At 37.8% G+C, this 19,139-nt stretch overlaps 1 protein-coding gene across 1 annotated transcript in view; it reads right to left on the bottom strand.

Annotated features, from left to right (window-relative positions):
* The window catches only part of VEZT (vezatin, adherens junctions transmembrane protein), a 77,261-nt gene that overhangs the window by 38,971 nt on the left and 19,151 nt on the right, over positions 1 to 19,139 (bottom strand). The window contains exon 2 of the mRNA XM_007468214.1: positions 2,812 to 2,946. Within this exon, the coding sequence (XP_007468276.1) occupies positions 2,812 to 2,946 (135 nt within the window). The remainder of the gene's footprint in view (positions 1 to 2,811; positions 2,947 to 19,139) is intronic.

The raw sequence follows: 19,139 nt of genomic DNA, 5'->3' as shown, positions 1-19,139 counted from the left end.
GACACTGGAGCTAAGCCCTAATAGATGAATAGGAATTTAATAACAACAGAGGGAAGAACACTCCAGGCAAGGGGAAAGGATGAATAAAGGAGAGAGCCATGGAAGTACATGCCATTGGGGATGGTGGCATAGTTTGGGATAGTTAAGACCCAAGGGAAGAATAATGAAGTTTAAAAGGTACACTGAGATTGTAAAAGACTGTGGTCTTAATAACAGTTTAGAATTTATCCTATAGACTGTGAGGAGTCACCAAAGGTTTTTATATAAGGAAATGAAACAATAAAAATCAGCATTTTAGAAAAATAACTGGCAACAGTACAGAGGCTGTACTAGCAGGGAATGAGCGCTGCCAAGAAGCATGATTAGAAGGATATATAACAGTCCAGCTAAATAATGATAAAGGCTTGAACTAGGGTAGCAAAAATGGTAGTAAGTAAGGATTGGCTTTTAGAGACAAAGAAGTTGAGTCACTTAATGACCAAATCAATGTGGGAGTGATGGGAAATTGCAAGATAATTGAGAGGGTGGTAATTTGGGAATACAGAAAGAATATTTTGTTTCAGGAATGCTGAGAAAAAAAAAGTTGTTTTAGACATGTTGAATCTGAGTTGCCTGGAGCACAGGCAAATGGAAATGTCTAACAAGTATCTGGAACTCAGTGAAAATGGAGAATAAACAAAAGTGGCCAATGAGGGTAAGAAAGTAGATGAAATAGCTCAGAGAAAACAGATGAAGCAAAGAGGACTGATGCTGAATGGGAATGGGAGGAATGTTTAAGAATAATCACAGGAACAGAAACCAGAAAAATATACAGAGAATGAATATTCATGAAAAGAATACCAGTACAGACTACTCAATAAGTACTTTAACAATCACATTTTAAAAAAAAGTTTAAAAATGACTGTTTCATCATGAACTCATACAGAAAATTTGCTTTCCAAAGAAAATAACTGCTACTTCATAGCTTGAACAGAATTTGGGAGGCAATTCTAAAAATATATCCCCTAAGAAGGAATAACAAATCTTTCTAAAATTCAGCTGCTTCATATCTAGGAAAACTCCATTCTAGAAAGATATAGCTTGTACAGTTGAAATGTGTAACATGAAGACTAAATGAATTTTCTAGACATGTGGTAATTTTGAAAAACACCCTCTGGCTATGCTTTTTACTGTTCCTCTATTTCTAAGAGGATGAAATTTTAAACTCTCATTTATTTATAAATTAATAACAACATTTCTATATGTAAAAATACCTGTCATAAATGAAAATTAAATACTTACAAAACCCAAGTTTACACACACACACTCACACACACAAGAGGTCAATGTCCATCTCCTGCCCCAGCACTATCCCTTGGCCCATTCTTTGTCTTTTGTTGCCAAGTAATCTCAAATTCAAATTTTAGTCTGTAAATAATCTTTTATTTTTATTATTTTTTAAAAAATATTTATTTATTTGGCCATGCCGGGTCTTAGTTGCGGCACTCAGGATCCCCACTGTGGCATGCAGGATCTTCAGCTGTGGCATGCGAACTCTTAGTTGCGGCATGTGATATCTAGTTCCCCAACCAGGGATTGAACCCGGGCCCCCTGCATTGGGAGCGCAAAGTCTTAGCCACTGGACCACCAAGGAAGTCCCAATAATCTTTTAGATATATCTTTAGGTTTTGCTTTCAAAACTTTTCCCAGGAACATTCATATTTGAAAGGAGCAAGGAGAAGAAAGGGTTTAAGTATAGAGGACTCTTGCTCCCCTAATTCCCACCTTGTGAGTGTTAGTGGAAAAAAAACCCCATTACTCTGGTGTTTACTCTGCTGTTGCAATTGGGCCCAGCTTGGTTACCTCACATTTTAGAGTTTTTCTAAGAAGTACAGAAGGAAAGATCTTTTCCTTTCTATCACACAGAGTAAATGACTAATTGAAAACTTTAAAATCCTCCTCCCAAAAGGAACTTGAATTATAATAAAACACTGATTAAACTAGAATGCTTGAGAAATGAGGTAATCTGGTTATATTTTTTTCTGTTAAATTAGAATTCCTTTTGCTAAAACAAATATACTGGAATTTTTCTTATTTTAATAAATACAGTTAATAGAACATGAATCAATCTAGTAAATGTATTTTATAGAACATAATTATTGGTGGCTTCTTCTAGTATCTCAGCCTCACAATGATGTACATCAACTATGAAATATTTACTGTATAAAAGTATATGATACCGCAGATATAAAGGGCATCAGAAATTGAGGTAAATACACCCACTCCATCATATATCCTTGAAACTGTTTATTAAGTATTAATTTGCTTTCTTATAATTTGCATTCTCTTAAAAATTTTTGTTTTGTTTTGCCTGCATTTGCTATCCCACTATTTTTTTCTTTATTTTTAAATTAGTTATCTATTTTATACATATTAGTGTATATATGTCAATCCCAATCTCTCTCAAAGAAAAAAATTCTAGTTACTATAGGAATCCTGTAGTTGGGTTCTCATTAAGGTTTTAGTTTATTTTTCTGGTTCCTTCCAGATAACTTCAATTTTTAAATATGTAATATATTTTAATCTTCAATCATATTAATTTTAATTCATTATACAAACTACCCATGAGATAGTCCAAAACAGCAAGGATTCATGTTTATCTAAACAGTCACATACTACTGATGAAATAAAAATTAAAGTCTTACCAGTGCAAAGGAGAACATGGAGGTGCCAACAAGGTGTTTGTTTTTTGCAAGGATAAGGGTAAAGGCAGTTTAAATAATCAGTAAAGAACAAAAGATTGAGTCAAAGAGAATGAGTATGCCTTCTTACTTTTGGCAGGGCTCTTGCAGGAGGCTTTTGTTGTCCCTCTGTCACTGTGCATTTTTCTGGTTTTGGTGACAGAGAAGAACATACTTCGAAGTCTGTGTGCCCCAGATCCTGTAAGTACTGGTAAAGTGGAGAATTCTGAAAGAGATATAAAGTAAATTTCAAGATCATTACTACAGTTGACGCTTTAACAATAAGGGTTTGAACTGTGGGGTTCCACTTTGATGAAGATTTTTAAAAATAAATACATATTATAGCACTACACAATGGAGGGTTGGTTGAAGCCCGGGAAGAGGAACTGAGAACAGAGAGGGCTGACTGTGAAGTTATACGTGGGTGGGTGCCTCTAACTCCCCTATGTTTCAAAGGTCAACTGTATTTCAGAAGTTTTAGAGGCCAAATTCAACATTATGACAAGTATGCCCAAATTCTTTAAGGCTTCTTCTATAAAGAATTGAATTATCCGTCACAATGCCACGTAACATTAAAAAAAAAAATCAACAAACAATTCAACAGAGTAACCCAAAGAAGGAAAAACTAAATAAAGCACAGACTGTTTTTTTTGAGTGAGTACCAGCAAGAAAAAATGAATTTAGGAATATAAGTAGATTTGTTAAGCAATTTCTTTGTCCAAATTTTTGTAGCATTAGAATAGATTGCTTCATAATAGCTAATCCTGGCTAAAGATAGCTCCGAAAAGGACCTACAGTGAAAAATAGTTATTACTTGAAGCCAAGAAGAATTAATCAATGATCATACTATATCAATTATAAATTTATCATACCATCATATTGATTAATTCATTCAAGCACAAATGAGTATTATGTATCATATGCCAGCACTGTAAACAAACTTAAAACTGCAAGAACGTTACCTAAAATATGCCTACATAAAGCATATAGCAAATAAGAGAGGTAGGTTTGTGTAGGTTAAGAACACAAACTCTGGAGCCAGACTGTGGATTCAAATCCCAATTCTGCCTCTTACTAGCTTGGTAACCCATGGCAAATTATAATCCTTCTCTGCTTTGGCTGTCTCATCTAAAAACAGGAATAATAACTAATAACTAACTCATAGGGTTCTTATGAGGACTAAATAAATATAAAGCATTTAGAACAGTCCTTGGCACATAGTAAGCATTCCATTTATAACTCAACTTTATATAAGCTATGTGGAAAGAGCACAGGTTTTGGAACAGACCAAAAAAAAAGAACATCGAACAGAAACATCATCATCACCATTGAATGAAAATCCATGGGACAACTCTTTCTAGATAAGTGGCAAGCTTTAATTTTAACTTTTAGTCTTCTCTAAAGCACAAAGTTGGTAAATGTTTAAAATAAACCTTGATTCCATTCAACAAGATATTTAATACTTAAAAAAGACATTATGTCAGATATTAGAGATACAATAACAACAGTCAGATGACATAGTGCTATGTGGCAAAACCTCAACTAAGCATTTTACATGCATCGTCTCAGTTAAGGTTTACAACAAACTAAATTACCATCATCATTACTAGTGTTATTCCCATTTCATAGATGAGGAAAGATTCACTCAGCTGGAGAAAGCTGGATAGGTCTGACTCCAAAGCCAGTGCTCTGAAATACTGTGCTATATTACCTAAAATTACAAATAGTCCCTCCTGTGTTTAGAGAGGAAGACACCAAAGAAGCTTACTTATAGTTTACTATAGAGACACGAAGCAAATTAATAATTACAGGAATGTATTGGTTGCTATGGAAACAGAGGAGAGGTAGCTAAATTAGACGAACGCTTTTAGGGAATATATCTTTGAGTCTGGAAAAATGAGGAAGACTGGGAATTTGCTGGACTGGTAGCAATTCACTGGCTATTAATTTGAGGGAACAGGAAGATGAGTCAGATGCCCTCCTTTTAAGCTATGTTTAATTTCTCTTTTGAGAAAAATATGCAAAAATTTTAAAAATAAGCAGGAAGAATTTACTGTCTTATCCCTGTTATCAGACTTAAAATCTCTGGTGGCACAAATGGTTAATCTTTTTATCACCCATAATGTATCTTCAAATATTGCCTTGAGTTACCCAATCTGTATTTTCAAACTGAACTGTGAACCCCACTCTGCTCTGCCCTCAGAGTGGCAAAAGAACAAGAACGCTAGCTCTTTGGGCTGACCTTTGGAAAAGTTTACATACTTTAGAAAAAAAACCAAAATTTGTTTTTAAGGCAGTAGAACCCTTTCTTCAAATGAACTCCCATGGGGAAGAACAATAAATAAGATGGATCAAAGTGGAGTTACTCTAATTCAAGGGTCATCAAACTTCTGTAAAAGGCCAGATAGTAAATATTTTAGGCTTTGCAGGCCATATGGTCTCTGTTGCAACTCATCAAGTCCGTTGCAGTAGTGTGAAAGCAGCCACAGACAATATATAGACCAATGAATGTGGTTATGTTCCAGTAAAACCTTATTTATGGAAACACCAAACTTTATAATTTTCATGCATCACAAAATATCATTCTTTTGATATTTTCCCCAACCATTAAAATAACATAAAACGGGCTTCCCTGGTGGCACAGTGGTTCAGAGTCCGCCTGCTGATGCAGGGAACACGGGTTCGTGCCCCGGTCCGGGAAGATCCCACATGCCGCGGAGCGGCTGGGCCCGTGAGCCATGGCCGCTGAGCCTGCGCGTCCGGAGCCTGTGCTCTGAATAAATAGCTTAGGAGCAGGTAGCTGTAACATTTGGGCTTAGAGTCATGAGAGTAAAAGTTGTATCCACTGAGTCTGAGTCAAGTATTGCTACTTGGAAAGAGGGGAGTCCTCTAATTGGTTAGTAATGCTGATAAAGGCCAACCCTTTTTTTTTTTTTTTTTTTTTCTTGTGGTACGCAGGCCTTTCACTGTTGTGGCCTCTCCTGTTGCGGAGCAGAGGCTCTGGACGCACTGGCTCAGCGGCCATGGCTCACAGGTCCAGCTGCTCCGTGGCATGTGGAATCTTCTGGGACCGGGGAATGAACCCGTGTCCCCTGCATCAGCAGGCGGATTCTCAACCACTGCACCACCAGGGAAGCCCCCAAACCTCTTTTTATTCAAACTGTAATGTCCTTCCTTACAGCACACTTAGCTGATGCTGAGTCAGCACTGACCACAATATCCCTTCCTTTTCCAGCTTATGTCACAGCTCACAAAATAACAAAATGGAGTATCTGTAACACAGATTTTTAAGAAGTGATTACACAGAAGAGATACAATGAATACTTTGTTCTCCCTTTTTGTTTGCACATTAAGAGCATACACAGTTTGGATCACCATAGTCTGGAACACTTGCTATTTCATATTTCACAAAACAACAGCATTAATTGTTTACCTTGTGTACTACTGATAATGTCCAACAGTGTCTTTTTTAAAAAAATATTTATTTATTTATGGCTGTGTTGGGTCTTCGTTGCTGTGTGCGGGTTTTCTCTAGTTGCGGCGAGCGGGGGTTACTCTGTTGTGATGCACGGGCTTCTCATTGCCGTGGCTTCTCTTGTTGCAGAGCATGGGCTCTTAGGCGCACAGGCTTCAGTAGTTGTGGCACGTTGGCTCAGTAGTTGTGGCTCATGGGCTCTAGAGCACAGGCTCAGTAGTTGTGGCGCACGGGCTTAGTTGCTCCACAGCATGTGGGATCTTCCCAGGCCAGGGCTTGAACCTGTGTCCCCTGCATTGGCAGGTGGATTCTTAACCAATGCGCCACCAGGGAAGCCCCAACAGTGTCTTTTGATACAGTAATTCTACCAGTAACTTATTCCGATTTTTCTCCAAAAAAAACTTCTCAATAACTTTTTGGCTGGTTCATAAGCTTCTGGTCAAAGGTGTGACATACATACCCATTTGTGCTATGCAACTATGAATGATGCCTTAGCAGTTCTGGTTTCTTCCTCATCTTTAGTGATAGAATTCATCACTTTCAGCCTAGAAAGCACTGTTTTACAGTTCTGGAAAATTGTGGCTTGCCAAGGCCATCATTGTACTTCGTTTCATGACTTCATGTAACTAAGTTTTTGGCAAAATTTCAGAGTAGACCACCTCTGGAGACAAGGGATGAAGGTACTGCAGGTCCAATAAAATGTTAATTCCAGTCATCATCGTATTTCATGTCTGCACTCTTCTCTTTTCGGCCGTTAATGCAAATCATATCACTTTCTAACACATATAAACTCAGACTATATGAACACTAAAGCTGTACTATGTTTATGATAGTATTCTGAGTTGTAGCATTTATTTTACTATTTTATTTCCACTTTTACGATTCAATCACCTTTGAGCCAAAAGAAAATTTTAAATTTAACCAATGACGGGACTTCCCTGGTGGCGCAGTGGTTAAGAGGGGCCACAGATTTCAGCCCTGGTCCGGGAAGATCCCACATGCTGCAGAGCAACTAAGGCCGTGCACCACAACTACTGAGCCTGTGCTCTGGAGCCCATGAGCCACAACTACTGAGCCTGTGTGCCACAACTACTGAAGCCCATGCATGCCTAGAGCCCGTGCGCCGCAACAAAGAGAAGCCACTGCAATGAGAAGCCTGCACACCGCAACAAAGAGTAGCCCCCACTCGCCGCAACTAGAGAAAGCCCGCACGCAGCAACAAAGACCTAACACAGCCCAAAATTAATTAAAAAAATTTAACCAATGATAACACACAAATGAAAAACAAACATCCTTTGGTTAACAAACTGAACATTAGCCAAGAAGAACTGACAATGATAGACCTTGTAGCACATGAGCAATTTTTAAGAATGCAAAGGGATTTTTAGTAAAGTTATTATTTTATATTAATTTTAAAAATGTCTGGCAGATAAAATTATCTTTTTCTCTGAAACTGCCAAATAACCTGTGCACTATTTGAAAGATCTCAGATAACCAAATCATGACCAGTGGTTCTCAAATTGTTTTGGTCTCAAGACCCCTTTATGGTCTTAAAAATTATTGAAGCTCCCAAAGAGTTTCTGTTTATGTGGTTGTCTAACAATATTTACCATATTAAAAATTGAAACTAAAAAATTGAAACATTAACTTACTTAAAATAACAATAAACCCATTATAAATTTATGTAAACAACATAATTTTAGTGAAAAATTTTTTCCACAATGAAAGAAATGTATTAAGAGTGGACTGTTTTATATTTTTGCACATCTCTTAAAGTCTATCTTAACAAGAGGTAGCTGGATTTTTATATCCGCTTCTGTATTGAATCAGTTGTAATTTTTTATTTTGGATGAAGTATATAAAGAAAATCAGACATTAAACAGATATGTAGTTGGAAATGGAGGAGTATTTTAAGTCTTTTCTGATAACTGTGTTATCAAAGAATAGCCATACCAAACTTGACAAGTGATAATTTTTTTTTTTAATGAAGAGTGATATCTTCCCACCCAACTATTTTATTTTATTTATTTATTTATTTATTTATTTTTGCGGTACGCGGGCCTCTCACTGTCGTGGCCCCTCCTGTTGCGGAGCACAGGCTCCGCAGCAGCCATGGTTCATGGGCCCAGCCGCTCCGCGGCATGTGGGATCCGCCCGGACCAGGGCACGAACCCGTGTCCCCTGCATCGGCAGGCAGACTCTCAACCACTGCGCCACCAGGGAAGCCCCTTATTTATTTATTTATTATTTTTTTAGATGTTGGGGGTAGGAGTTTATTAATTAATTAATTTATTTTTGCTGTGTTGGGTCTTCGTTTCTGTGCGAGGGCTTTCTCTAGTTGTGGCAAGCGGGGGCTACTCTTCATCGCGGTGCGCGGGCCTCTCACTATCGCGGCCTCTCTTGTTGCGGAGCACAGGCTCCAGACGTGCAGGATCAGTAGTTGTGGCTCGCTCTGCGGCATGTGGGATCCTCCCAGACCAGGGCTCGAACCCGTGTCCCCTGCATTAGCAGGCAGACTCCCAAGCACTGCGTCACCAGGGAAGCCCCGACAAGTGATAATTTTGAAAAGGTTAATTTTAACAGGCAATACGAAACCACATTGATTAGCTTTTCATACTCTGCACATGCATGTCAGAATGAGAAAGAGGCAAATAATGCCTTCGTATAAAACGTGATCACCCAATATAAAATACTTTTTCTTTTACAGCAAGGTGAGGCTCCCTATTGCAACAGCCTTAACCACTATATTTGGAGGTTTGCAGCTATTAGGCTTAAAAATGAACACACAGAAATTTCTATGATTCATATAATGAGTATTATTATAGGTTGATCCAGCTTTAGAAAGGGACTTTGTGTGTGTGGAGGGTAAGGCAGAGTAGGTGGTGATAGGTAATTTTCTCTGTTATAACTTTTTCCTTGGTTCAAGCGAAACAGAACCACAAATGTTTCAGTTAAGTTGTTTTCTTGAAGAGAAATTATTAGCACTGGACTCAAACTGTAATTCTGTAGTATTGGAGAATGTTACTGTTGCCAAAAGAAATACGAGAAATCCCAGACACAGCATGTGGGAGCTTCTCCTCAGGAAATCCTTGTGGTTCACTATTCCTGTAAATTTTAGCTGACAGAAAACACACATCATAGCACCAGAAAGAATTCTGCTCAGTGAAAAAATGCCAACAGTCCTTGGTTGTGCTAAGATTGTTCTGATAACTGAAATATATTTTTGTAAGAAAAATAAAAATAGACAGGAAACCCCAATATTTTTGCTGAACAAGCACTGCAATAAAATGACTCTTTAAGTCCCAGACTACCTGCACTTCATGCTCCCCCCAAGATATCAGATCCCACACTAATGGATATATAAAGTTTGAATGCATTTTAATGCACTGTTTATTTTCTGCATGATTTTTGGTGCATTCTATAAAAGTGCCAGTACCATTATTGCTGGTTTGTATTTAGAAAGGAAGATTAACTGGTGCAGAAATGGAGGTGATGAGTAAAATGCTTTTATTATTAGGTTTGCTCTCCTAAACTGCTTTAAACCCTTACGGATAGAACAAGTTGTAACCATTCAGGTTCTAGCCCAGAAAGGGAAGAGCAGGCCAAACCTGGCAGAATTAGACAACTCATAATAATAAATACTAATTAAATATCCTCCATGTAGCAGGTAATATGTAGGCACAGGGGAGAAAACAAAACAGGTGAGGTCTTTGCTAAAAAAGTTTCATCCTATGACACTTCTGATAAAACCATGGTACGGGGCTTCCCTGGTGGCGCAGTGGTTGAGAGTCCGCCTGCCGATGCAGGGGACACGGGTTCGTGCCCCGGTACGGGAAGATCCCACATGCCGCGGAGCAGCTGGGCCCATGAGCCATGGCCACTGAGCCTGCGCGTCCGGAGCCTGTGCTCCGCAATGGGAGAGGCCACAACAGTGAGAGGCCCGGGTACCGCAAAAAAAACAAAAAAAAACCCCAAAAAAACCATGGTACACTCGGCTTTCAACAGTACCAAGGAAAATGCTGAGTAGTAACCCCACAAGTTATGCAGCTCAAACTGTCAACAATGCTGAGGTTGAGAAACCCTGTTTTAGAGTGTAAGGAATCACAGGTTGAAAAAATTCCTCCAAAATAAGTAACCCAGCAGCTGCTTTCATTACTTCTTACTTTGGGAAAATGATTCAAACACCAAAATGGAAAATTAGTTATTTTTCCATGACTTGCAATCTAAAAACTCAATAGGCTCTCTAACAGTGAAATAAGTTACCTTCAAAATAACTGTATCAGAGTTTATGCATTAAAATTTTAACCAGCCACCAATATTATATAAAACCAAAATAATTACAGCACTTGGTTATATTAGGAGACTATTTCTAAATGAACTTCTTGTTCGTCTAACTGAACTTCAGTTTTCCAATAAAATAATTTCCTTATTAAAAAATTTCTGTTGGGGTCTCAACATATATATTTCTTATATATAAGAAATATACATGTGACTAACTGGGCCACATATGTAACTAGGAAAGTTAGATATCTAAATTTAGCTTCTTCCACAAATGGCATCTTACTAAGTAGTGGTTTCCTTTGGCTACTGGCACACCTCTGTCAATGCTATAGGCCCACAAGCAAGCACTTGCATCAGGCTGAGAAAACCGCCAGCAGAACCCTAAAATGGTCTTTCCAAACTAATCCTGATGTACCCTCTGGACACTCTCCTTCTCTTCCCCAGAAGAGCTCTCTCAGAAGAGCTGTATACCTTTTTAGAAAAGCAATCTGTAGTCTGCAACAACTACTGGCCAAATTCTGATTCTGGTTCCTCATCAACTATTTGCTCTGTCTTCTAGATGCTAGTGATTGACTGCTAACAGCATTCCACTAGAAAAATTTAGCAAAAGGGAAACTTAAATGGCAATCATCATTTGTTCATCTACGACTAACCAGATATTTATTGAGCACCTACTATACTAACTACAGTTATAGCAATTTTCTACCATTAACTTCTCCCAGAATATATTCAAGGAAAAGTTAACTTTGCTTTACCTATAAAAGGAAACTAGTTCAACTGCTCAACTTTATGGATTATTTTTTCTTACTGTTTTTAAATTAAAAATTCAAACAGTACAAAAAGATATAAAATGTGAAAAAAAAATTTTCCTACCCCTAATCCCTACGCCTTGTCCCAAAATGTAATAAGCATTCTTTAGTTTGTGAATTCTTCCCCCAAAATTTGGTATCCATTTATGATTGAAAGTGGCTGTCAACAGAGATGACTAAGATGACTCCTAGATTTTTGGTTTGAACAAGTAGGTGGTGCTATTTACTGAAATATAAAATAGCAGCAGAGGAACAAGTCTGAAGAGGGAGGCAATGAGTTAAAGGCACCTGTGATATATTCAAATGTGAGTAACTTGGACCTAAAATATTTGGAGATCAGGAGAGTGGCCTAGTCTGAATGAATAGATTTTTTGGCAAATAGGTATGGTGGCAAACCCATACAATAGCATATAGGTATGGAAACACATGGAGTAAATGAGATCAGCTAAAGATAACATAGTGTGAGAAGACAAGAGGGCCCTAAGAGAGATCAATATTTTAGAAGAGAGTAAAGCCAAAGCTGGAAAATAATAAGAGTAACAGTAAAAATAGTTAAGATTTGTTGAGTTGATTATATGTTAAGCATTAAGCTAAGCATATTTTATAATACCTCATTTACTCCTAACAACAAACTTCTAAAGAGGTATTATTACTACCACCCCCATTTTAGAAGGAAACTGGGATATATGGAGGTTAAATAACTTGTCCAAGGTCACCCAGCAGAATGTGAAGCTAGCTGGTCTGAGTTCAAAGCCTACACCCTTAACCATAACACAAAATTGCCTGAGAAAAAAGGAGATCTAAAAGGAACCACTAACGCTTCTCTCACAAATTTGTCTTACTGTTTTAAAATACAGGTTAAAAAAAATATTTATTTACTTTATTTTTGGCTGCACTGGATCTTCATTGTTGTGTTCAGGCTTTTCTCTGGTTGCGGCGAGTGGGGGCTACTCTTTGTTGTGGTGTGTGGGTTTGTCTTGTTGTGGAGCACGGGCTTCAGTAGTTGTGGCACGCAGGCTCAGTAGTTGTGGCCCACGGGTTTAGTTGCTCCACAGCATGTGGGATCTTCCCGGACCAGGGCTCGAACCCATATCCCCTGCATTGGCAGGTGGATTCTTAACCACTGTGCCACCAGAGAAGCCCCTAAAATATAGGTTTTATTGTATAGGTGTGGTGAGGCCAACAGATCATCAGACAACTGCCACTGGAAAGACAGTTTGTTATATTCACAGATCCCAAGAGAAGGGAGGGAGCACAAGATCCCTTGTGCCACAAGGGAGGGATGGGCATGTGGGCAGCACCAGGGTCAGTCAGGAGGGAGAGGAGGGAAATTATGGGAGAGAGCCTTTATTGTGCTTTCTGTGGGAAGGAATGGGCGAATGGGCAAGGCAAGGTAAGCAGGCTTAAGGCTGGCGAAATGGATGATTTTAGCAGTCTCTGGAGCATAGGGCCTTGTCCCTAGTAAGGTCTGGTACCTGACCCCGGTATGATTAGGCAGATAGATAGTAGCCAGGTGAGTAGTGTACTATCATTTAGTAACCTGGGAGGAGCAATCCCTCCAGGGTCAGCAAGGCTCCAAGTTGTTAAATGCATCAGAATACAGAAAGTAAAAGAGATGGCTAATATATGTCAGATTTTATATTCTATAAAGTCTAAAATGCAGGCCCTGCATGGTACAATTTTTAATTCACTTATATATTTCCCCCCCTCTCTTGAGACTGTCCTCATCTCAAATTATTCCCCTTTCACTGGTGGCTCTAAGTTTCACAGAACTACAGTCTCTTAAATCTGGAAAACAAATCTGGATTTTTTTTCCTGTGAGTATATTTTAGAAAATGGCAGCTCCTCCAAACCTTCACAGAATTGGTATTCTTATGATCTATAGGCTCCATGATTTTTCTGTTTACCCATTCCAGCGTTTCAGTTTCCCACAGGCTATGGGGACCATAGGTAGTGGACATCTGGAAATAGCCCTTGACTTGCTCCCTCTGCCCATTTCTCAGGCTAAAGCAGTGTTTACCTCTGGTTTGGAAATGTCAGTGGAGGCTGCTAATTCTGTTTGATGCTACCAGATGCACTTTTTTCTCACAAGAGGATGATCAGTGTAGACTCTCATCTGTTTGTTGATTCCCTCCCCACTAATTCCTCCCCAAACAGCAGCACTAAACATTTACTGAGTAACCACACTGCCAGGCATTGTTCTAAGCATTTTTATGTACTAACTCTCATCTTTACAATAACCTTTTATGGCAGAACTCATTTAAGATAAGAGGAAACTAAGGCACAGAGAGACCAAGTAACTTGGCCAAGGTCACAGAGACAGTAAACGGTAGAGCCAGGATTTGAACCTAGGCAGTCTGACAGAGTTAAAGCTGTTATTTACTCCACTACATTGCAAATAACTTAAAGTAAATAAGTTCATTAACTTGGTCTAATATAGTATTTTGTATAGTTTGCATATTTTTTAACCAGAAACGGAACTTGTAATTTTTAAATTACTTAACAGATTAAGTTAGAAATTTCAAAACAGGTCAGCATAAGTCTCCCGATAATATCTACATTTACTACCAATCATTTCTCTTTCAGTTGAGCTATAATTCATATGCATTTGCCTCAGATTACACAAGCCTAAAAGCTGGCTACAAAGAATCTTGTTTTAAAAATCCAATGAGCTGGACTTAAAAGTGGTTTGAAAGAGTAGAGTGTTATTACAATGACAATATATTCATGTGTCTTATTTGTGTGGAAAAAGGTGCCCAACATAAGGTCTGATTAAAAAGGTGCTGAATTCTTAATTTAGCAAATGAATAGAATGATCCCGAGCACTTTTCTATACCAAAACTAATGATCTACTCGACTATTACACAGTTCCTTTATTTACAGCATCAGTACTATATCAAAGCAAAATGCTAACTACTGTCAGATGTCAGATGTTATGTTATCTCTGCAAGTCTATATTAAACACAAAAAGCAATAGGAAAATAGTTAGCTACTAACAGAAGGTAGTAGGAGGCAGGAAGCATTGGCATAGAAACCTGAAATTGTGTGATGTAGAAGTAACTGTTAATGAAGACTTTACGATGATATAAATCTGTGCTTAGAAGCCTTCAATTTCCATTCCCTTGTTAATAGAATTTATCAAATTACTTACAGGTAACTTTTTTTTTAAAGTCTGTATCAACTTTTAGTTTCTTCAGGAAAAAACTACTATAATTTAAGTTACATACTTTAAAAAGTTTCTATCATACCAGTAGAACCTCTAAAAGATCTTTTATTCAAAACAAAATCTTTAAGGACAAAGATACCTGTAAAAGGAATCTGATGGAGAATATTTGCCTGAAAACAATTATTTATTAGCTATTAAAATATTTTAAAAGTCTTTTATCTGAATATTGCTTAAAGCTGTAGGTCTAAATGTGATTATCAATATAGAACAGCATTTTTTGGGGAAAATATGATTGAAAAGGATGAACTCCTGTTGTCAGCTGCTATGATTTCCTTATTTCTTCCCAGCTAACTGCAGAACCCCACAAAATAAGCTGATGAGGAAGACAAGACTGTCATTACCAAATTACACAAGGTAGCTACTTTCTCTATTTTTAATGAAGAAGCTTTTGGTATATAAAGAGCTAAAACCGTCAGTTAACAAAACCCTACAAAGGGAAATAAATTTCTCCACTACTATTAATTATAATGCCAATATACAGAATTTCTATAGACCTTTCACTTATCTTTAATCAGTACACAATCACAAAGTATAATTTAAAAATAACTACTTATTGCCCCCCCACACCTTAAACCTTGAATAATATCATAGAAAGTACCTTGCAAAATTAAAGATATTATAAAATAACAGGAAATACTTTTTGGAGTATACACATTTCAGTATAACTTCTAAATTACTATTCCAAAAGCTCCAAATCCATGTGTTAATTTAATTGTTCCTCATTATCAGCAAAGCAAAATCTAATCATAAAACTTAAAAAGATTAAGTAAGCTAAAAGGGTTCTTTAAAATTGGTCCAATGAATTAAACTACTCACAGGCAGCATAGTTCTAATTTCTCCACTTGACTTAGAGGAAAAACTTACTGCCTCTTGACCATATTCCTTTGATCCATACACTTCTTTCTTTGATGGTTCCCACTTGTTTCTCCAGCACTACCGTACAAAATGGCCACTGAACTGGAGGGCGTGCCTTCATCATTACTAAGCATTTTCCTATCAGAAGCAGTTCTTTGAAAAAACCTGAACATAATTTCTTCAGTGCCACTCAGTATTACTCCATAACTGCAGAAGTAGTAATAGGGATAGTGGTATTTAAAAAATACCATTAGAGAACATTACTTAATATTTACATTTACTTAGGTTTTTTTTTTTTAAACCAACAGCAGATAGGACATATATTCATAAATTTTCCTGGCTGCAGGCTTCTGATATTTTCCAACAGAAATTCATCCTATCCAATTAATCTTTCATGAAAAAGCTTTAATAACTTTACATTTTTTTCCTATATAATAGTACAAATGTACTTAAGTACAATAGCATCTAGTCCAAAACAAAACATATCCATCAAAAGAAAGATGTAGAGATGCAAAGGGAGAAAACTCACACAGCTTATAGGCTCAACTGATTAAAAACAAAGAGCAATAGTAACTTGGTCTTAACTAAGGAAAGAGAAGAAAGTAATCCTGATTGAGCTCTCTCTAGTTCTGATGCTACCCTTAATGTTATTCAGTATATGGTTCATCAACTGGCATATATTGGGCACTTACTGAATGTACAGCAGAAGCAAGATGAGAAAGGAAAACTATCATTTTTAACTGCTTTAGAAAAAAAATTAGAGCCAGGTTAAACACACTGGCAAAATGCTGGGTGTGAGAAGAGCGTGCAGTAAACATTAAAATCAGGTTTGGACATTATTAGATCATATGCAACCTTATTTTCTTTTCTCCTTATTCCAAATAATAATAATAATAATAATAAAGGTGGAGACAATTTGTGGTTCTGTTAAGAGACAGAGGGGAGGTCTTTCTCTCAAAATGATTCATTATTCCCTATCATCAGGGAGATTCTTCAAGGAAAAGTAAAACCAAAAGAACATGGCAAAATATATACTAAAGTAGAAAATCCACTTTAATAAAAGTGGATTTATCAGCAAAATCCCACAATAGGATATAGTTGGCCAGATTCTGTCAGTAAAATAAATTACAAAGTGGATTTTAAAATAAAGGATGTCGGGCTTCCCTGGTGGCGCAGTGGTTGAGAGTCTGCCTGCCGATGCAGGGGACACGGGTTCGTGCCCCGGTCCGGGAAGATCCCACATGCCGCGTAGCAGCTGGGCCCGTGAGCCATGGCCACTGAGCCTGTGCGTCCGGAGCCTGTTGCTCCGCAACGGGAGAGGCCACAACAGTGAGAGGCCCGCATACCACCGCCCCCCCCGAAAATAAAGGATGTCCTCAAATATTTCAAATAAAGATGAATAGGCATTCTGATCTTCTGTAGTGGGAGTAACAATACATGTGATAGCAATATTCTAAAAATCCAGAGGCAATGAAGTCAGTACACTAACACTATAGCCCTGTGGAGTACATTGAGCTTTGGGCCTTTCTCCTAACTCCTTAGGCATGATTTGCTCCTGGGAACTCAGAGAACACCTGGTAGAGAACCAGGAAAACTAAAATTGATCCAGGGTTTTTGATCTAAAAATAGATTGGAGGGCTTCCCTGGTGGCGCAGGGGTTAAGAATCTGCCTGCCAATGCAGGCGACACGGGTTTGAGCCCTGGTCCGGGAAGATCCCACATGCCGCAGAGCAACTAAGCCCATGTGCCACAACTACTGAGCCTGTGCTCTAGAGCCCACGTGCCACAACTACTGAGCCCATGTGCCACAACTACTGAAGCCCGTGCACCTAGAGCCCATGCTCCGCAACAAAAGAAGTCACTGCAGTGAGAAGCCCGCGCTTGGCAACGAAGAGTAGCCCCCGCACACAGCAGCGAAGCCTCAATGCAGCCAAAAATAAATAAATAAAATAAAATAAAATAAATAAAAACAGATTGGAAATGAGCAGAATCTCTTCCTGTATTTCCTAATTAATGGAAGCCCCTAAGGGCCTACTCTCATTTAGTAAACCAACCTACCAGATTCAAGAAAAATTTAATACTAAAGGATGATCTGGTATAACTCCTTTATAACAGATGGGAAACAAGCTTTAGAGAAATTAAGTGATTCACTCAAGATATCACTGCTAATCAATCTTAGTCTCTTGATTACTAGTCTAGTTCCCTTTCCACAATGTTTTCAAAAAATGAAACCTGTAGGGTTTCTCTGGTGGCGCAGTGGTTAAAGAATCCGCCAGCCAAGGCAGGGGACACGGGTTTGAGCCCTGGGCCGGGAAGATCTCACATGCTGCAGAGCAACTAAGCCTGTGTGCCACAACTACTGAGCCCGTGTGCTGCAACTACTGAAGCCCATGCGCCTAGAGCCCATGCTCCACAACGAGAAGCCAACACAGTGAGAAGACTGGTCCCCACTCGCCACCACTAGAGAAAGCCTGCGTGCAGCAACGAAGACCCAACACAAGCAAAAAATAAAAAAGTAAAAAATAAATAAAAATAAATAAATTAAAAAATAGAAAGCTGTTAATATAGCTACATAAGTAATTAAAAGTAATTTAAGAACTGTGTATCATATCTTGAGACAAAGGAACCTGCATTTTAATAAATGCAATAAAAATACATAAAAGAGAGACTAATTTACTACCATTTGTGATGTTTACATAGTTTTTAAAATGTTAAAATCTATATTGGAGCTCTGAGGATACACGATGAAGCCAAAGTAGTAGAAACAACATGACCCAGACAGAAAAAAAGCAAAGACTTGTCCCTCAAGAAAAATTTGTACAATTCATGTTAAACAAATTTATTCTTGCATATGTGGTAATAAACTAGCTTTGGACTTAATGGTCAATCTTGTATGTCAATAGGTTCCAATTTAGTAACTCCATTAATAAATTTCCTTTCTATTACAGATACTGATAAAAGCAGGAATTTTGCTATGCTTCTGATCTCAGCTGCTATTCAGAAGTAAATTACAAAATACAACTGTAAAGCTTTATGTACTACAGGAAACTGAAAATGCATTTTAAGGAAAAATAAGATGACACAACAATACCTACAATTTTATATGTATAATTTTTCCAGACAGCAAGCTCCATTGTCAAAATAGCAAATACTGTCAATGTATACCTACACAGACGAAAATAATTTCCTTCCATTAGTCAAATCACTATTGCAAGTAGGAAAGAATCTACAAACGTTACTTATAAAACATGCCTTACTGTTCTTTAGAGATGTAAAATAACCTTTAAAAATATAAAGGAGAATCTTTCAAGCAAGAGAGGATTTTTTTGTAACTTTCTTTTAAATGTGGGAGATTATGTGAGAGCCATCTCACATTCGACTGATTTAGTGCTGGGGGTCAGGGGAAGCTAAACCTGAACACACTGCCAACAAAGGGTTAACATTTAATAATTTACTGAGAAGGATGAAGGAGGGAAAGAAATCAAGACAAGAGGGGCTTTCCCAGTTCTGAACAGTTACTTTCCCCAGTCATGAACAAGGGAAAAAAGAATGAATTTCAACAAATATCAAAAGGAATTCAACTATAGAAAAGGGTTACCATGGATGGAGAGTTCATAGAGTAAAAATGTCCCTTGAGAACAACACTGTCCCTCTAAGAAAGTTACCAAAAAATGGTTTAGATGCACTACAAATAATGCAAAGAGGTAGAAATATTAATCCTTTAAATAATAAGTTCTTATTTTCAGGTACTCTTCCCTCTAGGAGTAGAAGGA

Source organism: Lipotes vexillifer, unplaced genomic scaffold, assembly GCF_000442215.2.
Source record: "Lipotes vexillifer unplaced genomic scaffold, Lipotes_vexillifer_v1.1 scaffold180, whole genome shotgun sequence".
In the NCBI taxonomy this organism is placed as follows: domain Eukaryota; kingdom Metazoa; phylum Chordata; class Mammalia; order Artiodactyla; family Lipotidae; genus Lipotes; species Lipotes vexillifer.
The sequence above is the reverse complement of the archived record's forward strand: the minus strand, read 5'-3'. Positions and strand labels throughout refer to the sequence as shown.